The sequence below is a fragment of the Erinaceus europaeus genome, chromosome 2 (assembly GCF_950295315.1).
Source record: "Erinaceus europaeus chromosome 2, mEriEur2.1, whole genome shotgun sequence".
NCBI lineage: Eukaryota > Metazoa > Chordata > Mammalia > Eulipotyphla > Erinaceidae > Erinaceus > Erinaceus europaeus.
The window spans coordinates 190680870-190697352 of NC_080163.1; the positions used below are offsets into that span (position 1 = coordinate 190680870).

A 16483-nucleotide genomic window follows, 5' to 3' on the forward strand; every position below is an offset into this window, starting at 1 on the left:
CCCAGCCAGCCAAAGTCCAGTGGGGTTTGAGGGGAGGCTTCCCAGGCACCAGAGGCTGGGTGTACTGGAGTCACCTGCTATCAGAACCCCACTGCCTGTCCCCACCTCCCATCCCTACAAAATCAAGGTGTCTGGGATGGGACTGACTGGCAGCGTTGCTCTGGTACAGAGAGAGGGGGTGGGTGCCGAGCAGTGGTGCACCCAGCTAAGCACAAATATTACCAAGAGCAAGGACCCAGGTTCTAGCCCCTGCCTCCCACTGCAGGGGGGGTCACTTTACAAGCAATGAAGCAGGTCTGCATGTGTCTATATTTCCTTCCCTCTCTCTTTTTTTTTCCTTTTAAAGATTTTTTTCTATTTTGTTATTTATTAGATAGAGACATCCAGGAAATCATTAAAGAATAGGAAATTAGAGAGGGTTAGAGACAGAGAAACACCTGCAGCACCGCTTCACCACTTTATGAAGCTTCCTCCCTATTGGGCATTTGAACCTGGGTCCTTGTGCACTGTAACATGTGCACTCAGCCAGGTGTGCCACCATCTGGGCCGCTCTCCCTCTATCTCTTCATTCTCTCAATTTCTCTCTATCCTACCTAATAAAAATTTTTTTGAAGGAAAAAAAAAAAGAAATAAAAAATGACCCACCAGGAGTGTGGATTTGTAGTGCTGACACTGAGCCCTAATGATCATGCTTGGCGGCAATTTTAAAAAGAGAGAGAGAGAGTGGGGTGGACACAGGGCCCTTCCCTGGACCAAGGTTGAGGGCCTCTGGTGGGGAGTCAGCACTGGCCAGCGATGCGGTCAAAATCCCCGGGGGACTTTCAGCCTCCTGCCCGTGTTTGGTGAGGTGACAGGATGAGCCCCCTAAGTGGGGTGGCACTGTGTTTGGGAGTGAAGTGGAGTGGGAAGTATAGGTGTGAGGGGGCCCTGGCCATTTTGCTGTTCTCACCAAGGCCACAGGGAGCGTGCGGGTGGTAGGAACCAGGTAGACCGGGGGAAGTGGGGAACAGTGGCAGTCCCCCCCACCCCCAGCTCTCAAGCCCCTCCAGCACTGGGCCTCCATTCTGGAGTGTTTGTCTGGTATTGCTGGGGGACCTTCAGCCCCGGCTGAAGGCTGAGCTGTCAGCAGGACGGGGGCTGGCTGGAGGGATGGGATTAGGTCCTGGCCTCCGGGGGAGCATTATCTGAGGTCACAGTTCAGCGGCAAGGGAGGGTAAAGACAGGGAAACCCCAGATGAAGGAAGCCCTCATGGAGGAGGAGGCCTGTGAGCTGGCCCAGAGGGGGAGGTTGGGCCCCCCGGGGCCACCCTTTCCAGCATCTGACTCATTCACACTTGTTGGGGACCCCATGATGAATTGGGCCTGCCCTGGATAGCTTTCTAGTCTGGGGAGACATCCTGGACCTCCACCATCACCTCTGATGGGTAGAGGGATGCCCTCCCCCCCCCCCCCCCCCCCCCCGCCAAGGCCTCAGGATACTGAATTCAGTGCAGGAAGAGAGGAGGATAGAGGCAGGAGTGGGAAGAAGGGCCCAGTGAGCTGGGGGAGGAGAGCTCTGCATTAATAATAACAATAAAAAGTATTTAAAAAGAAATTAGGGGGCTGGACTGTGTGTTGCACACTCTGGTTGAGTGCACACATTACCATGCACAAGGACCCAGGTTCAAGCCCCCTCTCACACCACCTGCAGGGGGGAGGCAGGTCTGCAGGTGTTCACCTTTCTCTCTTCTCTATCTCCCCTCCCCTCTCAATTTTTCTCTGTCCCATCAAATAAAATAGAAAGGGGGTGGGGAGAGAGCAACGGCTGCTGGGAGCAGTGGATTTGTTGCGCTGGCACTGAGCCCCGGCAATAAGAAAGAAATTAAATAGACACAAAATATGTATTATAGTATATAGGCTGTCACGTCACTGCTTCTCGTTAAAAAAAGGGAGGTCTATATATTTATGTACTTATCTACTATCAGAGAGAGAGAGAGAGAGTTGGGACAGAGAGGATCAGAGCCCTGCTCATCTCTGGCATCAGGTGGTGGCACTCTGACAGGCTGAGCCATGTCCCTGGCGCATGTCCAGCATTTATAACCCAATCTTTTGAGCTGGGTGATGCCTGCTGGCTCAGCGTTCCAGGAGGGCATAGCTGTGGGAGGCTGCATCCATTCACTGGGGCTCCTGGAGCCAAGTGTCACAGACAGGGTGACTTTCAACAACAGAAACGGATTTTCCCAGAGTTCCGGAGGCTACGAGGTCAAGGTCAAGGAGCCAGCAGGGCTGTGCACTCTCGAGGCCTCTCTCCTCAGCTTGTCGAAGGCTGTCTTCTTCCAGGCCCTCACAGCGCCGACCCTCTGTGTGGGGGCCCTGGTCTCTCCTTCTCCTTTTATTTTTTTTTAAAGGTTTACTTATTGTGAGAGGGAGAGTATGGGAGGAGGGAGAGAGACCAGAGCATTGCCCATCGTGGGCTTAGACGATTAAACCTGAGACCTCAGGCATGAAGTTCCTGTGCTCACATGCCTCACTAAGTCTCCGGTCCCCCCATCTCCTTCTACTTCTCTCTCTCTCTCTCTCTTGCCTCCAGTGTTATTGCTGGGCCTTGGTGCCTGCACCATGAATGCACTGCTCCTGGAGACTATTTTTTTTTTCTCTTTTTGTTTTATTGTTGTTGTAGTTATTATTGCTGTTGTTATTGTATAGGACAGAGAGAAATGGAGAGAGGAGGGGAAGACAGAGAGGGGGAGAGAAAGATAGACACCTGCAGACCTGCTTCACCGCTTATGAACCACCCCCTCTGCAGATGGAGAGCCAGGCACTCTAACTAGGATCCTTAGCCAATCCTTGCGTTTCGCGCCATGTGCACTTAACCCACTGTGCTACCACCCGGCCCCCTCTCTTTCTTTCTTTCTTTTTTTTATATTTATTTTATTTATTTATTCCCTTTTGTTGCCCTTGTTGTTTTATTGTTGTAGTTATTATTGTTGTTGTTGTTGTTGTTGGATAGGACAGAGAAAAATGGAGAGAGGGAGGGGAAGACAGAGAGGAGGAGAGAAAGACAGACACCTGCAGACCTGCTTCACCGCCTGTGAAGTGACTCCCCTGCAGGTGGGGAGCTGGGGTTCGAACCGGGATCCTTATGCCGGTCCTTGTGCTTTGCGCCACCTGTGCTTAGCCTGCTGCACTACAGCCCGACTCCCCCTCTCTTTCTTTTTTATTTTTTATTGCCACCAGGGTTATCACCTGGGCATGGTGCCAGCACATGAATCCACTGCTCCTGGCAAGCCATTTTTTCCTTGAATTTTTTTATTAAAAATATTTTTATTGGGAGTCAGGCAGTAGTGCAGCAGGTTAAGCGCACATGGCGCAAAGCGCAAGGACCGGAGTAAAGGATCCCGGTTCAAGCCTCCGACTCCCCACTTGCAGGGGAGTCGCTTCACAGGCGGTGAAGCAGGTCTGCAGGTGTCTGTCTTTCTCTCCTCCTCTCTGTCTTCCCCTCCTCTCTCCATTTCTCTCTGTCCTATCCAACAATGACATCAATCATAACAACAACAACAAAAAAAAAACAAGGGCAACAAAAGGGGATAAATAATAAATAAATATAAAAAATATTCCTATTATTATTTGATAGGACAGAAAGAAATAAGAGAGCAGAGAGGGAGACAGAGGGACATAGAGAATGACAGACAACTGCAGACCAGCTTCACCAGTTGTCCCCCTGCAGTGAGCTCTGTTCAGTTCCTCCTCCTCTCTCTCTCTCACACACACATACAGACTCTCTCTCTTTCTCTCTCTCTCTCTCTCTCTCTCTCTCTCCTCTTCTCTCTCTTTCTTTCTCACTGCTCAGCTCTGGCTGATGGTGGTGCTGGGAACTGAACCTGGGTTTTGGAGCCTCAGATATGAGAGACTTTTGTAGAACCATTATGCTGTCTCCCCAGTCCCCCCCCCCCGCCTATTTTTTTAACGGTCGTATTGGACAAGGGTGCATCCTTAGAACCTCCATTTAAGTTATTTATTTATTTATTGGCTATTCCTGGGGCTCAATGCCTGCATAACTCTACTATTCCCAGTGGCCTTTTCCACTTCTTTTTCTGTTTTGATAGAGGGAAAGACAGAGAGGAGAGACACCCACAACACTGCTCCACTGGTCATAAAGCTCTCCCACCCACTCCCACATGTAGATGGTGATTGGGGGACTTGAACTTGGGTCGTTGCACATAGTAATGTGTGTGCTCTTCTGTGTGACTCACCACCTTGCCCCACAAATCTTTCCTTTGCCTTTCCTTCCTTTCCCTTTTCTTTATTTTTATTTTTTTTTAATTTTAATTTTTTTTTTATTTTCCCTTTTGTTGCCCTTGTTGTTTAACATTGTTGTGGTTATTGATGTCATCATTGTTGTTGGCTAGGACAGAGAGAAATGGAGGGAGGAGGGGAAGACAGAGAGGGGGAGAGAAAGACAGACACCTACAGACCTGCTTCACCGCCTGTGAAGTGACTCCCCTGCAGGTGGGGAGCCAGGGGCTCGAACCGGGATCCCTACACCGGTCCTTGCGCTTTGCGCCACCTGCGCTTAACCCGCTGCGCTACCGCCCGACTCCCCCTTTTCTTTATTTTTATCAGACCATCTGGCTGTTGGTGGTGCTGGGGATTGAATCTGGGACCTCAGAACCTCAGGCAGGAAAGTCTTTGCTGAACCATTATGCTGTCTCCCTAGCCCCTTGACTGCCTCTTTAAAGAGCCTCTCTTCAGATCAGGGCCATGCTGATGGTGGCTAGAAGAGCAACATAGGAGTGCAGGGGATGCACCTGAACCCCAAAGACCAGTTTGAGGGGCAAGTGGGAGGGTCAGAGCTGTGCTGTGCAGGCTGTAGCAGCATTCAGGAGCTGGGGGCAGGGGGTGGCCAGGCCAACTGGTGGGCAGCTCTGCAGCTGGAGGAGCAGGAGGAGTGAGAGGCAAGAGAGGGGCAGTGGAGCGTGAAGGGCCACACCCCAAAAACCAGGCCAGCCTGGGAGTCCTGGGTTTTTCTTGCATAGAAGGGGAGTCATGGGGGTTGGGCTGTGGCGCAGTGGGTTAAGCACATGTGGTGCAAAGTGCAGGGACTGATGTAAGGATCCCGGTTCAAGCCCCAGGCTCCCCACCTGCAGGGGAGTTGCTTCACAGGGGTGAAGCAGGTCTGCAGGTGTCTCTCTTTCTCTCCCCCTCTCTGTCTTTACCTCCTCTCTCCATTTCTCTCTGTCCTATCCAACAACGAACAACATCAACAATGGCAATAATAATAACCACAACAAGGCTACAACAACAAGGGCAACAAAAGGGGGAAAAAATGGCCTCCAGGAGTGGTGGATTCATGGTGCAGGCAATAACCCTGGAGGAAAAAAAAAAAAGAAGGGGAGCACTGGGTGTGGGAGTGATCTCCCAGGGGAAGTGCAAGGAGGGGTTGGGGAGGGGGCAGTTAGGGTCAGTGGCTGCCAGAAAGAGACCCAGGAGGTGCCTACAGGTGGGAGGCCTCCTCTTGGCTCCTTCTCACACTCTGGCACCTCTCAGCATCTTCAGGGCTGACACATATGATGCCAGGGATCAAACTAAGAACCTCATGCTTGAGAGTTTATCACTTTATCCACTGTACCACCTCCCAGGCTGCATCTCTGTCTCTTTCTTTCTGGGGGTAGGGGGAAGATGTGTGGTGTAGAGGGTAGCTTACATGGTAGAGTGCACATATTGCCATGTGGTAGGACCTGGGTTCAAACCCCCAGTCCCCACCTGCAGGAGGGAAGCTTTGTAAGTAGTGGAGCAGTGCTGCAGGTGTTTCTCCTCTCTGTCTCTGTCGCCTTCTATTTTTTTTTTTTTTAATTACTGTGGTCTGGGAGGTGGCGCAGTAGATAAAGCATTGGACTCTCAAGCATGAGGTCCTGAGTTCAATCCCTGGCAGCACATGTACCAGAGTGATGTCTGGTTCTTTCTCTCTCTCCTCCTATCTTTCTCATTAATAAATAAATAAATAAATAAAATATTTTTTTAAAAAAAGATTACCAGGAGCAGTGGAGTTGTGCAGGCACCAAGCCCCAGTGATAACCCTGGTGGAAAAGAAAAGAATTAAAATTTTTTTAATATTTATTTATTTCCTTTTGTTGCCCTTATTGTTTTATTGTTGTTGTTATTAATGTTGTTATTGGATAGGACAGAGAGAAATGGAGAGGGGAGGGGAAGACAGAGAGGGGGAGAGAAAGATAGACACCTGCAGACCTGCTTCACCACCTGTGAATCAACTCCCCTGCAGATGGGGAGTTGGGGGCTTGAACCGGGATCCTTTACTCCGGTCCTTGCGCTTTGCGTCACGTGCGCTTAACCTGCTGCACTACTACCTGATTCCCTAAAAAAAAAAAAAAGAATTTAAAAAACTTACTATGAAATAGAGAAGAGAGGAGAAACACAGAGACCAGGTACTCAGGTCTGGCTTAAGATGGTGCCAACAGTTGAACCTATAGCCTCAGAAATACGGACTGCTTGTTATTATTATTTTACCCTTTAAGTATTTTCTTTTGTGGGTGTGAAAATAAAATATACACACAGTAAACCATTGACAATTCAAGGGTGCAGTTTGGTGGATTAAAAAATTATTGGGGGTCGGGCAGTAGTGCAGTGGGTTAAGTGCACATGGCACGAAGCACAAGGACTGGTGTAAGGATCCCGGTTTCAGCCCCCAGGTCCCCACCTGCAGGGGAGTCGCGGCGAAGCAGGTCTGCAGGTGTCTGTCTTTCTCTCCCCCTCTCTGTCTTCCCCTCCTCTCTCCATTTCTCTCTGTCCTATCCAACAATGATGACATCAGTAACAACAACAACAATAAAACAAGGACAACAAAAGGGGGGGGAAACAAATTAAAAATAAAATATTATCTTTATTTACTGATTGGATAGAGACAGAAATTGAGAGGGTAGGGGGTGGTAGGGAGGAAGGCAGACAGAGAACCAACTATAACACTGCTTCACCACTTGCAAAGCTTTCTCCCTGCAGGTGAGGGGGTGGATATTTAAACTATGTATTTATGTTTATTTGGTGCTGGGAAATGAACTCAGGGCCTTGCATATGTGATAATACTGCATAGCTTCCCCAGTCAAGTTTCCTTCCTCCCTTCCTTCCTTCCTTCCTTCCTTCCTTCCTTCCTTCCTTCCTTCCTTCCTTTCTCTCTTCTTCTTTATGTAGTGCCAGAGCCTTATACGTGGGTGATGCCATCTTCTCGAGCCAACATTTTCACTTTTACTTGAGAAAGTGCGAAAGGGCAGGAGAAACAGAACAGAGAAGAGGCACTACAGCACCACTCCACCATCCAGGAAGTTCCACCCTCCCATATCCACCCTCTTTCCATGATGTTTCCATATGGTGCCAGGGCTCGAACCCAGGGCCTTGGACATGGTAAATCACCTGTCTTCTGCCCTCCAACCACTTGATAAAAGTTTGCATTGTAAAAACTCGAATAGGTGACCGGAAGAGAGCTCACCCAGCAGAGGGCAGAGGACACTTGACTCAGCTCAAGGACTCGGGTTTGAGCCCCTGACCACCTCCTGGCAGCCCCTGTAGGGGTGGGGCTTCATGAGCAGCGGAGCAGTGCTGCGAGGTCTCTCCTCTCTCTAGAAAAGGAAAAGGGGGCTAGGGAGACAACATAGTGGTTATGCAAAAAGATTCTCATGCCTCAGACCACCATAAGCCAGGGCTGAGCGATGCTGTCTGTTCTGTCTCAGTCTCTCTGCATCTCATTAAAATAGAATATGAAAAGAGAGAGTCTGGCAGGTACAGTGAGATCGTGCGGGCACAGAGCCCCAGCAGTAACCAAAAAAGAAAACAGTTGTGACTCACATAACCGTCTGACATGCCAATCCAGAACATTCCCCAGGCTCTTCCCTGTCAGTCCCCCCACCCCCAGAGGTACCCACTAGTTTGGTCGTCTTTATCAGCCTGGCCTTGAGTATGTGGTGTCCTCTTGTTCATCTGAGCTTCACAGGGCTGGGATCCTGCTGAAGGCCCTCTCTGTACGGTGCAGTGGGTGCGGGGCTCATGCTGTGCTCTTCTGCTTTGCTGTGAAGTGTTCATTCTTTTCCTTTTTATCTACTTATTTATTTTGCACCAGGGTTATCACTGAGGCTCATTGCAGGCACTAGAAATCCACTACTCCCGGCAACCTTCCCCACACAGAGAAATTGAGAGAGGAGGGGGAGACAGAGAGGGATAGAGAGAGACACCTGCAGCACTGCTTCACCACTCGTGAAGCTTCCCCTCTGCAGGTGGGGAGCAGGGGCTCAAACCCTGGTCCTGAGCATGGTAACATGTGCACTTAACTGAGTATGCCACCACCCAACCCCCTGGAGTGTTTAATTTTATGGCTATTTGGTGGCTCTGTTCCTCACTGGTGGCCCCTGTTGTGTTCCCAGATGGGGCATTATGGACTCCGGGGAGTAGAGACACCCATGTGTGAGTGGCAGGATGTAATTTATCTTGGGAAGACCCCCCCCCCCAGGATCAGATGCACAGGGTCACAGGGCCGGGGAAAGGGTAGAGTAGCTCAGCCCTGCTGAGTAGTGCCTGGCTTTGGTTTGTTTGCTTGTTTATTTGTCTGTAGGACCTAGGAGTCTTGTGCGTGTGTAATTCTGCCTCTCCCTGCCTGACTTTATTTTTCATTATTTTTATTTCAGAGAGAGAGAGAGAGAGACCACAGAACTGCTCCATGATTCACAGTTTCCCTCTATGATATGGTGCTTCCATGTGGTGCCAGGACTCAAACCCAGGGCCTCCCTGGTGGTGGGGTTTGCACCCTGCCACATGATCGAAATGTCTCTCCACCCTGACTTAGCTGCTTCATCAGGAGTTTAAAGCAAGCAGGGTTTCACATTGTGTAATTCTCAATTGCAAAATTTCTAGACGTTTTCAGTTGTGAGAACTTCCCAGCTCTTTCTTTAAATAAAAGACTTTTTTTCTTCCTGCCACCAAGGTTATCTCTGGGTGGGATTCCATGCCTCCGTGATTTGTCTGCTTCTGGTGAACTTTATCTTATTTTTTTTTATTTCTTTGTTTGTCACCAGGGTTATTGCCAAGGTTCAATGCCTGCACAACTCCACCACTTCTGGGATTTTCCTTTCCTCTAGCTGGAGGGTGAGAGGCAGAGAGAGAGAGAGAGAGAGAGAGAGAGTCAGGGAGACACTGCAGCACTGCTCTACCACTTGTGAAGCTTCCCCCCTGCAGATGCTCCCGAGGTGCAAGTCTTTGTAGCAATAAGAGCTCTAACCAGTGAGCCACCTGCTGGTTCCCAGGAGAACTCTGTTATTATTATCAATTTTTAAAAAAATATTTATTCCCTTTTGTTGCCCTTGTTGTTTTATTGTTGTAGTTATCATTGTTGTTGTTACTGATGTCGTTGTCGTTGTTGGATAGGACAGAGAGAAATGGAGAGGGGAGGGGAAGACAGTGAGGGGGAGAGAAAGACAGACACCTGCAGACACGCTTCGCCACCTGTGAAGCGACTCCCCTGCAGGTGGGGAGCCGGGTGCTCCAACAGGAATCCTTATGCCAGTCCTTGCACTTTGCACCACCTGCGCTTAACCCGCTGCGCTACTGCCCGACTCCCTACTTTTTTTTTAAGCTAGAGGATGAGACATAGAGGAAGAGAGAGACCGAGAGAGGAGAGACAATACACCACTGCCCCACCCTTCTTAAAGATTCTTGCTCTCCACCACCACGAATACTCCCCATAGTTGGGCAGCTCCTTTGACAGGGTGGGGCCGTGAGAGGTTAAGTGAATTGTGTGAGAGACTTTAGGGTCAAGTGAAGGTCATGAGTGAGGTCCGAGGCCGAGTTGGGAGTCAAAATCAGGGAGGACTTGGACCATCAGGACAGGAGTCGTCGGGACTCAGGGTGGGTGAGGGAGCTGGGGACAGCGGGGGCAGAAGCCCAGCTAGGGGGCCGGGGATCTAGGAACAGGAAGAGCTGCGTTGGGATTGGTGTAAGAAGTTTGCCTCCCATGGTAATGTACATGCATGAGGCTTTGGGTTCCATCTCTGGCACTGAATAGTTAAAAAGTAAATAAAGCGGAGTCCGGTGGTAGTGCAGTGGGTTAAGCGCAGGTGGCGCAAAGCTCAAGGACCAGCGTAAGGATTCCGGTTCAAGCCCCTGGCTCCCCACCTGCAGGGGAGTCCCTTCACAGGTGGTGAAGAAGGTCTGCAGGTGTCTAGCTTTCTCTCCCCTTCTCTGTCTTCCCCTTCTCTCACCATTTCTCTCTGTCCTATCCAACAATGACATCAATAACAACAATAACTACAACAACAATTTCTTCTAGCGTTTGCCCTTCTTCCGTAGCCAGTCAACAGCATCAGGTTGAGCCTGATGTAAAGTTTCGAGACCTCCTTTGAATCTGGAGAGGTGGCAGTCGTTGACTATGTGGGTCATAGTCTGTCTGGAGCCGCAGGGGCAGTTCGGGTCGTCTCTGGCTCTCCAGCGATGGAACATAGCGGCGCACCGGCCATGGCCTGTTCGATAGCGATTGAGGAGGACCTAATCATAACGTGCTAGGTCAAAGCCGGGTTGACGCTTGCAGGGGTCTGTGATGAGGTGTTTGTTCTTTACCTCAGCTGACTGCCAACTCTGTTTCCAAGAGTCTGGAACAGAGAAGTTCAGTGTAGGCGTAGGGGACCAGATTGGGTGACGAGACGTCAAGCATTGGACAGGGTGGGTGAAGATATCCGCGTATATTGGCAGGTCCGGTCGAGCGTAGACGTGGGAAATGAACTTAGATGATGTCGCATCCCGACGAATATCTGGCGGGGCGATGTTGCTAAGAACTGGCAGCCATGGAACCGGGGTGGAACGGATGGTTCCAGAAATTATCCTCATGGAGGAATATAATTTGGAATCGACCAAGTGGATATAGGGGCTACGGAACCATACTGGGGCACAGTATTCTGCAGTGAAATAGCATAATGCCAGAGATGATGATCGTAGTGTGGAAGCCCCATGAGGAGCTGGCCAGTCTTGCAATGATGTTATTCCTCGCGCCCACCTTTGCTGCAGTTTTTATGAGATGTTCGTGATATGACAGAGTGCGATCGAGAGTAAGGCCAAGATAGACTGGCTGGGCTTCATGCCGGATTCTCGTATCGCCAAGCTGCACATTAAGCTCACGTGAGGCCGAGGCATGGTGTAGATGGAAAACAGATGATACTATTTTTGCAGTGCTAGGGATTAGTCGCCATTTTTTACAGTAATCAGATATCAGAGACATGTCTTTCATGAGTGTTTCCTTGAGGATGTCGAACTTTGATGCCTGAGTTGCACAGCAGATGTCATCGGCGTAGATGAACTTCCTTGAAGAAGTTTCTGGGAGGTCATTGATGTAAATATTGAATAGCGTAGGAGCCAGAACAGAGCCCTGGGGGAGGACACTTGAGACAAGTCTCCATCTGCTAGACTTGTCACCCAGATGCACAACAACAATAAAAAAGGGCAACACAAGGGAAAATAAATAAATATTTTTAAAAAGTAAATAAAGATAAAGATAGCTTGGGGGTTGAGTGGTAGTGCACCAGGTTAAGCGCACATAGTACAAAGCGCAAAGACCTGCACAAGGATCCTGGTTCAATCCCCCCCAGACCCCCACTTGCAGGGGGGACACTTCACAAGTGGTGAAGCAGGTATGAAGGTGTCTCTTTCTCTCTCCCTCTATCTTCTTGTCTCCATCTCAAGTTCTCTCTGTCCTATCAAATAAAATAAATAATAAAATAAAATAAATGGCTGCCAGGAGCCTTGGATTCACAGTGCTGGCACTGAGCCCCAGTAATAACCCTGGAGACAAAAAAATAAATAAATAAAAGATAGCTCATTGGGCTCACCTGGTAGAGCCACATGCATTACCATGTGCTAGGACCTGGGTTCAAGTCCGAAGTCCCCACTTAGGAGGAAGGGAAGGCTCATGACTAGTGGAGCAGGGCTTCAGGTGTTTCTCCTTCTTTCTCTCCCTCTCACTTTCCCTGTCTCTGTCTGTCTTTATCAAAGATAATGGCCACCAGGGATGGTGGAATTGTGCAAGCACTGAGCTTTTATTTATTTTGGCAACACTGACATAGCTCACTCGTGAGTGCACCTTTCTTGCATGCTTGCAGCCTGGATTCAGGTCCCCAGCAGACCTCAGGGGAAGTCTGTGACACTGAGGGAAACTTCACTGCTGTTGTGTCTCTCCCTCTCAGGCTCTGGCCTTCTTTCTTTCTGTCTGAAAAAGTTGGCCCAGAGAAGTGAGACCCTGGTGACAACAACAACAATAAAAATTTTAAAAAGTAGAAGGAAGGAAGAAAGGAAGGAAGGAAGGAAGGAAGGAAGGAAGGAAGGGCAGGGTTTGACTAGAGAGATATCTGATAATTAGAGCACAGGATTTGTACTCCTGAGCCCCCAGAGGCTCCAGGTTCAGTTCCTGGAACCACCTTATGTCAGAACTGAATGATGCTTTTGTCTCTCTCCTGGGAGAGAAGGGGGTAGGAAAGAGCCAGAACATCCTTCTGGCAGACGCAGTGCCGGGGATTGAGCTCAGGACCTCATGCTTGAGAATCCAGTGATTTATCCACTGCACTACCTCCCATGTTGAGGGTCTCTCTCTCTGTCTCTTTTCTTTCTTCCATAATAATAGGTAAATCTCCCTCACCTGCAAGGAGTTGCTTCATAAGTGGTGAAGCAGGTGTGCAGCTGTCTCTCCCTCTCTATCTTCCCCTCCCATCTCAATTTCTCTCTGTCCTATCAAAAAGAAAAAAAAAGAAAAAAGAAAGAAAGAAAGAGAGAGAGAAAAAAAAGGCCACAAAAACAGTGGATTCATACTGTATGCACCAATCCCAGCAATAACCCTGGAGGTGGGGGGAAAAAAGAATAGGTAATTCTCTTACGAATAAAAAGAAGGGGAAGGGCCAGGGTGGTGGCACACTGGGTTGAGTGCACATGTTGCCATGCACAAGGACCTAGGTTCAAGCCCCTGGTCCCCACCTGCAATGGGAAAGTTTTCACAAGTGGTGAAGCAGGGCTACAGGTACCTCTCTCTGCCCCCCCCAACTCCTCCTTCCCTCACAATTTCTGTTTCTATCAAGTAAATAAATAAATAGGGGGCCAGATGGTAGGTAGCACAGTGGTTAAGTGCACATGGCTTGAAGCCCAAAGACCGGGGTAAGGGTCCCAGTTCGAGCCCCCAGCTCCCCACCTGCATAGGGGTCGCTTCAGGGGCGGTGAAGCAGATCTGCAGGTGTCTATCTTTCTCTCCTCTTCTTTGTCTTCCCCTCCTCTCTCCATTTCTCTCTGTCCTATCTAACAACAATGACAACAATAACAACAACAATAACCACAACAACGATAAATCAACAAGGTGAAAAAAAAAGGAAAAAATGGGCTCCAGGAGCAGTGGATTGGTGGTGCAGGCACTGAGCCCCAGCAATAACCCTGGAGGCAAACAAAACAACAATAAAGTAAAAATAAAAGGGGAACCCTGGACTCACAGAAACTAGGGGTGCAGTCAGCGCTTCTCTGCTCCCTGAGCACCTCATTCCCCACTGGAACCTCAGTTTCTCATCTGTGGAATGGGGGTGGTATCAGCACCGGGAGCCGCCGTCAGCCCCAAGTGCACTCAGCTCTCTATAACTTGCGAGGACAGGCCACTCATGCTATCTGTTTCTCGGGCCCTCCATTAACCCTACAGAGGGGCCAGGCAGCTAGTTGGCTTTGGGGCTGCAGCAGGGATTCAAGGCTGGAGTCAGGGTCCGGGACAAGGTCAGGAGCAGCTCCTGGTGGAGTTGGGGTTACAGCTTGGAGCCAGCTGTGCTGAGCATCCTGGGAGTGAGATGTGGACGGGAAAGTGGTGGGCCGGAGGGTGGGTGCTGATTCACACCCCAACATCTGAAGACTCACTCCTTTGGGGACGCTGCAGTCCCTTCACACCCGCCGGCCCCCCTCAGAGTGGAAAACATGCCTCACCCGAAACTGGTGAGGCAGGACAGGCGTTGGGGTGGGCGGGGTGGCTTGCTCCCCCACGAAATGTCTCCCACCTCCTCCTGGGCAGCCCTGGCCTTCTTCCCACCACCCACCACAGGCTGACATGGGGTGGGGAGGCGACCCTCCCTGTACCCCCTCTTGGAGGATTGAGTAAGGGTGCTGCAGGATGTGCATGTGTTTCAGGGGTCATGGGGCTTCACAGTAGTGGTGCACCCGACTTGTGTGCCTGAGATCCCAGGTTCAGTTCTTGGCACCATCTCATGTGAGAGCAGGGCAGGACCCCCCCCACCCCACCTTGTGTCTCTTCCACAAACAGGAAAGTTAGAGGCCCGGGAGATAGTTCACCTGGTGGAACACACATTTTACTGGGCTTGAGACCCCGGTTTCGAGTGCTCCCTGCCACCATGGGAGCACCAAGCAAAGGGGAAGCTTTCTGAGCAGTGAAGTGGTGCTGTGGTGTCTCTCTTCTCTCTCTTTCTCCCTGTCTCTCTCTCTCTCTCCCTCTGTCTCTCACCCTTTATCTAAAAGAAACAAACAAAACAAAACCATTCGTCAGGAGCAGTGAAGTTGAGCAGGCACGAAACCCTAGTCATAACCCTCGTTAAAGAAAAACAAAAAACTGACCATAAATAAGGACCCTTAGTCCCCACCTGCAGTGGGAAGCTTCATAAGCAGTGAAGCAAGGATTGCTTGAAGCAAGTATTCTCTCTTCCTTCCTATCTCCCCCTCTTCCTCTCAACTTCTCTCAGTCCTATCAAATAAATTTTAAAAAGAAAGAAAGAAAAAAAGGAAAAGAACAGTCTCTAGGAGCAGTGAATTTATTGTACAGGCACCACGCCCTAATGATAACCCTGGTGGCAATAAAAATATAGTAATAATAATATACTTTAAAAGGAAAAAAAGAAGGAAAAGGACTGGGCAAGTGTCCACAGGCCCCTGGTAGGGGAGGAGAATAGAGACCCTATGGTGTGTGTGCGTGTGTGTGTGTGTGTGTGTGTGTGTGTGTGTGTGTGTGTGTGTGTGTGTGTGGGGGGGTTGTTGGAAGAAGCTGGGTGGTATGGCGGCCCCACTCACCCCATTTCCACCCACTCTGTCCCCAGAAATAAGAATGTCTAAGCCCCTGGAGGCCGAGAAGCAAGGCCTGGACTCCCCATCAGAGCACACAGGTGGGTGGGGCGGTGGTGGGTGGGGGGCTGTAGTGGGTGTGGGCTGCAGGCAGGGCAGGAGTGGAGCCTTGGGCGCTGATAACCCTCCCTCCTTCCCCCTTCCCTGCAGACACTGAAAGAAATGGACCAGACGCTAACCATCAGGTCAGGACTGTGAGGAGGAGGGAGGCAGGGGACAGGGAGGGAGGGAGACGGGGGATTGGAGGGGATGAGGCTGTCAGAAATAGCTTCCCCTCACTGGTTCCCTCTCTCACCCCTATTTCTTTTTGCAGAACCCCCAGAATAAGACCTCCCCATTCTCCGTGTCCCCAACGGGCCCCAGCACCAAGGTAAGCAACTGTCAGATCTGCGCGGGGGTGGCAGAGGAAGGGGTGTCCTTGCGAGGGGCTCTGGTTGACATTTGGGAAAGGCCTCCTCCCTCCACCTGCTCCTCAGAGGCCTGGGGCCTGAGGGTGGGGGTCAAGGAGCCCTGTACCTTGGGGACAAGGCTCCTCCCACCCTTTCTCACCCTCGGGTTCCTGCCCCAGGCCTGTGACTCACCAGGCCTCCTTCCCCTTCCCTGGGGGTTGGGGGTGGCCAGGGAAATCCCCCCCAGAGCCCCAGGGCCCTGAACAACAGGAAGCTGAGGGCCCGCCCCCATCCCAACTTCCCTGAGCGAACAGGGGCCTACCCCACCCTGCCCCCCAACATACACTCTTGGGGGCATCTGAATGGGGGGTTGGGGGGGGCAGAGTCCTTGGGGTACAGGAAGAGAGGAGATAGGCAGGAAGCTCACAGAGGACAGTAATCCCAGCTCCATGGACGCTGCTGCTGAGCCTCCTGGAGTCTCTCTGCCCCTCCAAACTGGTGGGGGGGGGGCAAGGGAGTTGCCACAGATCCGGAGAAAGCAGCTTGGTGGGGGTGGGGGGTGGGGATGCAGAGAGGTTGGCTCCCCTCCCTTGCTGTGTGACACTGGGAAAATTCCTTTCCCTCTCTGGGCTTCTCCGTTTCCTCTTCTCAAATATGGGGCGGGGGTCCTCTATTCAACCGGCTCCTGGGGTCCCTTCCACATTCTAAAGTTATAAGGGGGAGCAGGTAGGCAGGACCCAGGGGAGAAGGGTGGGCCTGAGTTCTGACCTTTGTCCACCAGCCCCTCCTCATCAGCTCCTTGCTTCCTCACACAGACACAGCAGTCCCCCAACAAGGATGCTTCCTTTGAGGACAGTGGGTCCCCAAATGAAGGCTTTCGTTTCCCTTCCCTGGGCCCCCAGTTCCTCGGAAAACCTGGGGCAGAGTGGGGTGCCTCTGGCTGGGGGTATCTGTCCCAGCCTGTCCCAGCCTGTCCCAGTCTTCTG

General features: G+C 50.8%; 1 protein-coding gene across 8 annotated transcripts in view; it reads left to right on the forward strand.

Annotated features, from left to right (window-relative positions):
* The window catches only part of POU2F2 (POU class 2 homeobox 2), a 138937-nt gene that overhangs the window by 88514 nt on the left and 33940 nt on the right, over window positions 1-16483 (forward strand). For all 8 annotated transcript variants that reach the window (XR_009548373.1, XM_060186062.1, XM_060186064.1 and 5 more), the window contains 3 exons: window positions 15084-15149; window positions 15259-15293; window positions 15422-15478. Coding sequence is in view for 7 of the 8 variants with exons in the window: in XM_060186064.1 (XP_060042047.1) it covers window positions 15084-15149; window positions 15259-15293; window positions 15422-15478 (158 nt within the window). In the remaining variant the exon portion in view is untranslated. The remainder of the gene's footprint in view (window positions 1-15083; window positions 15150-15258; window positions 15294-15421; window positions 15479-16483) is intronic.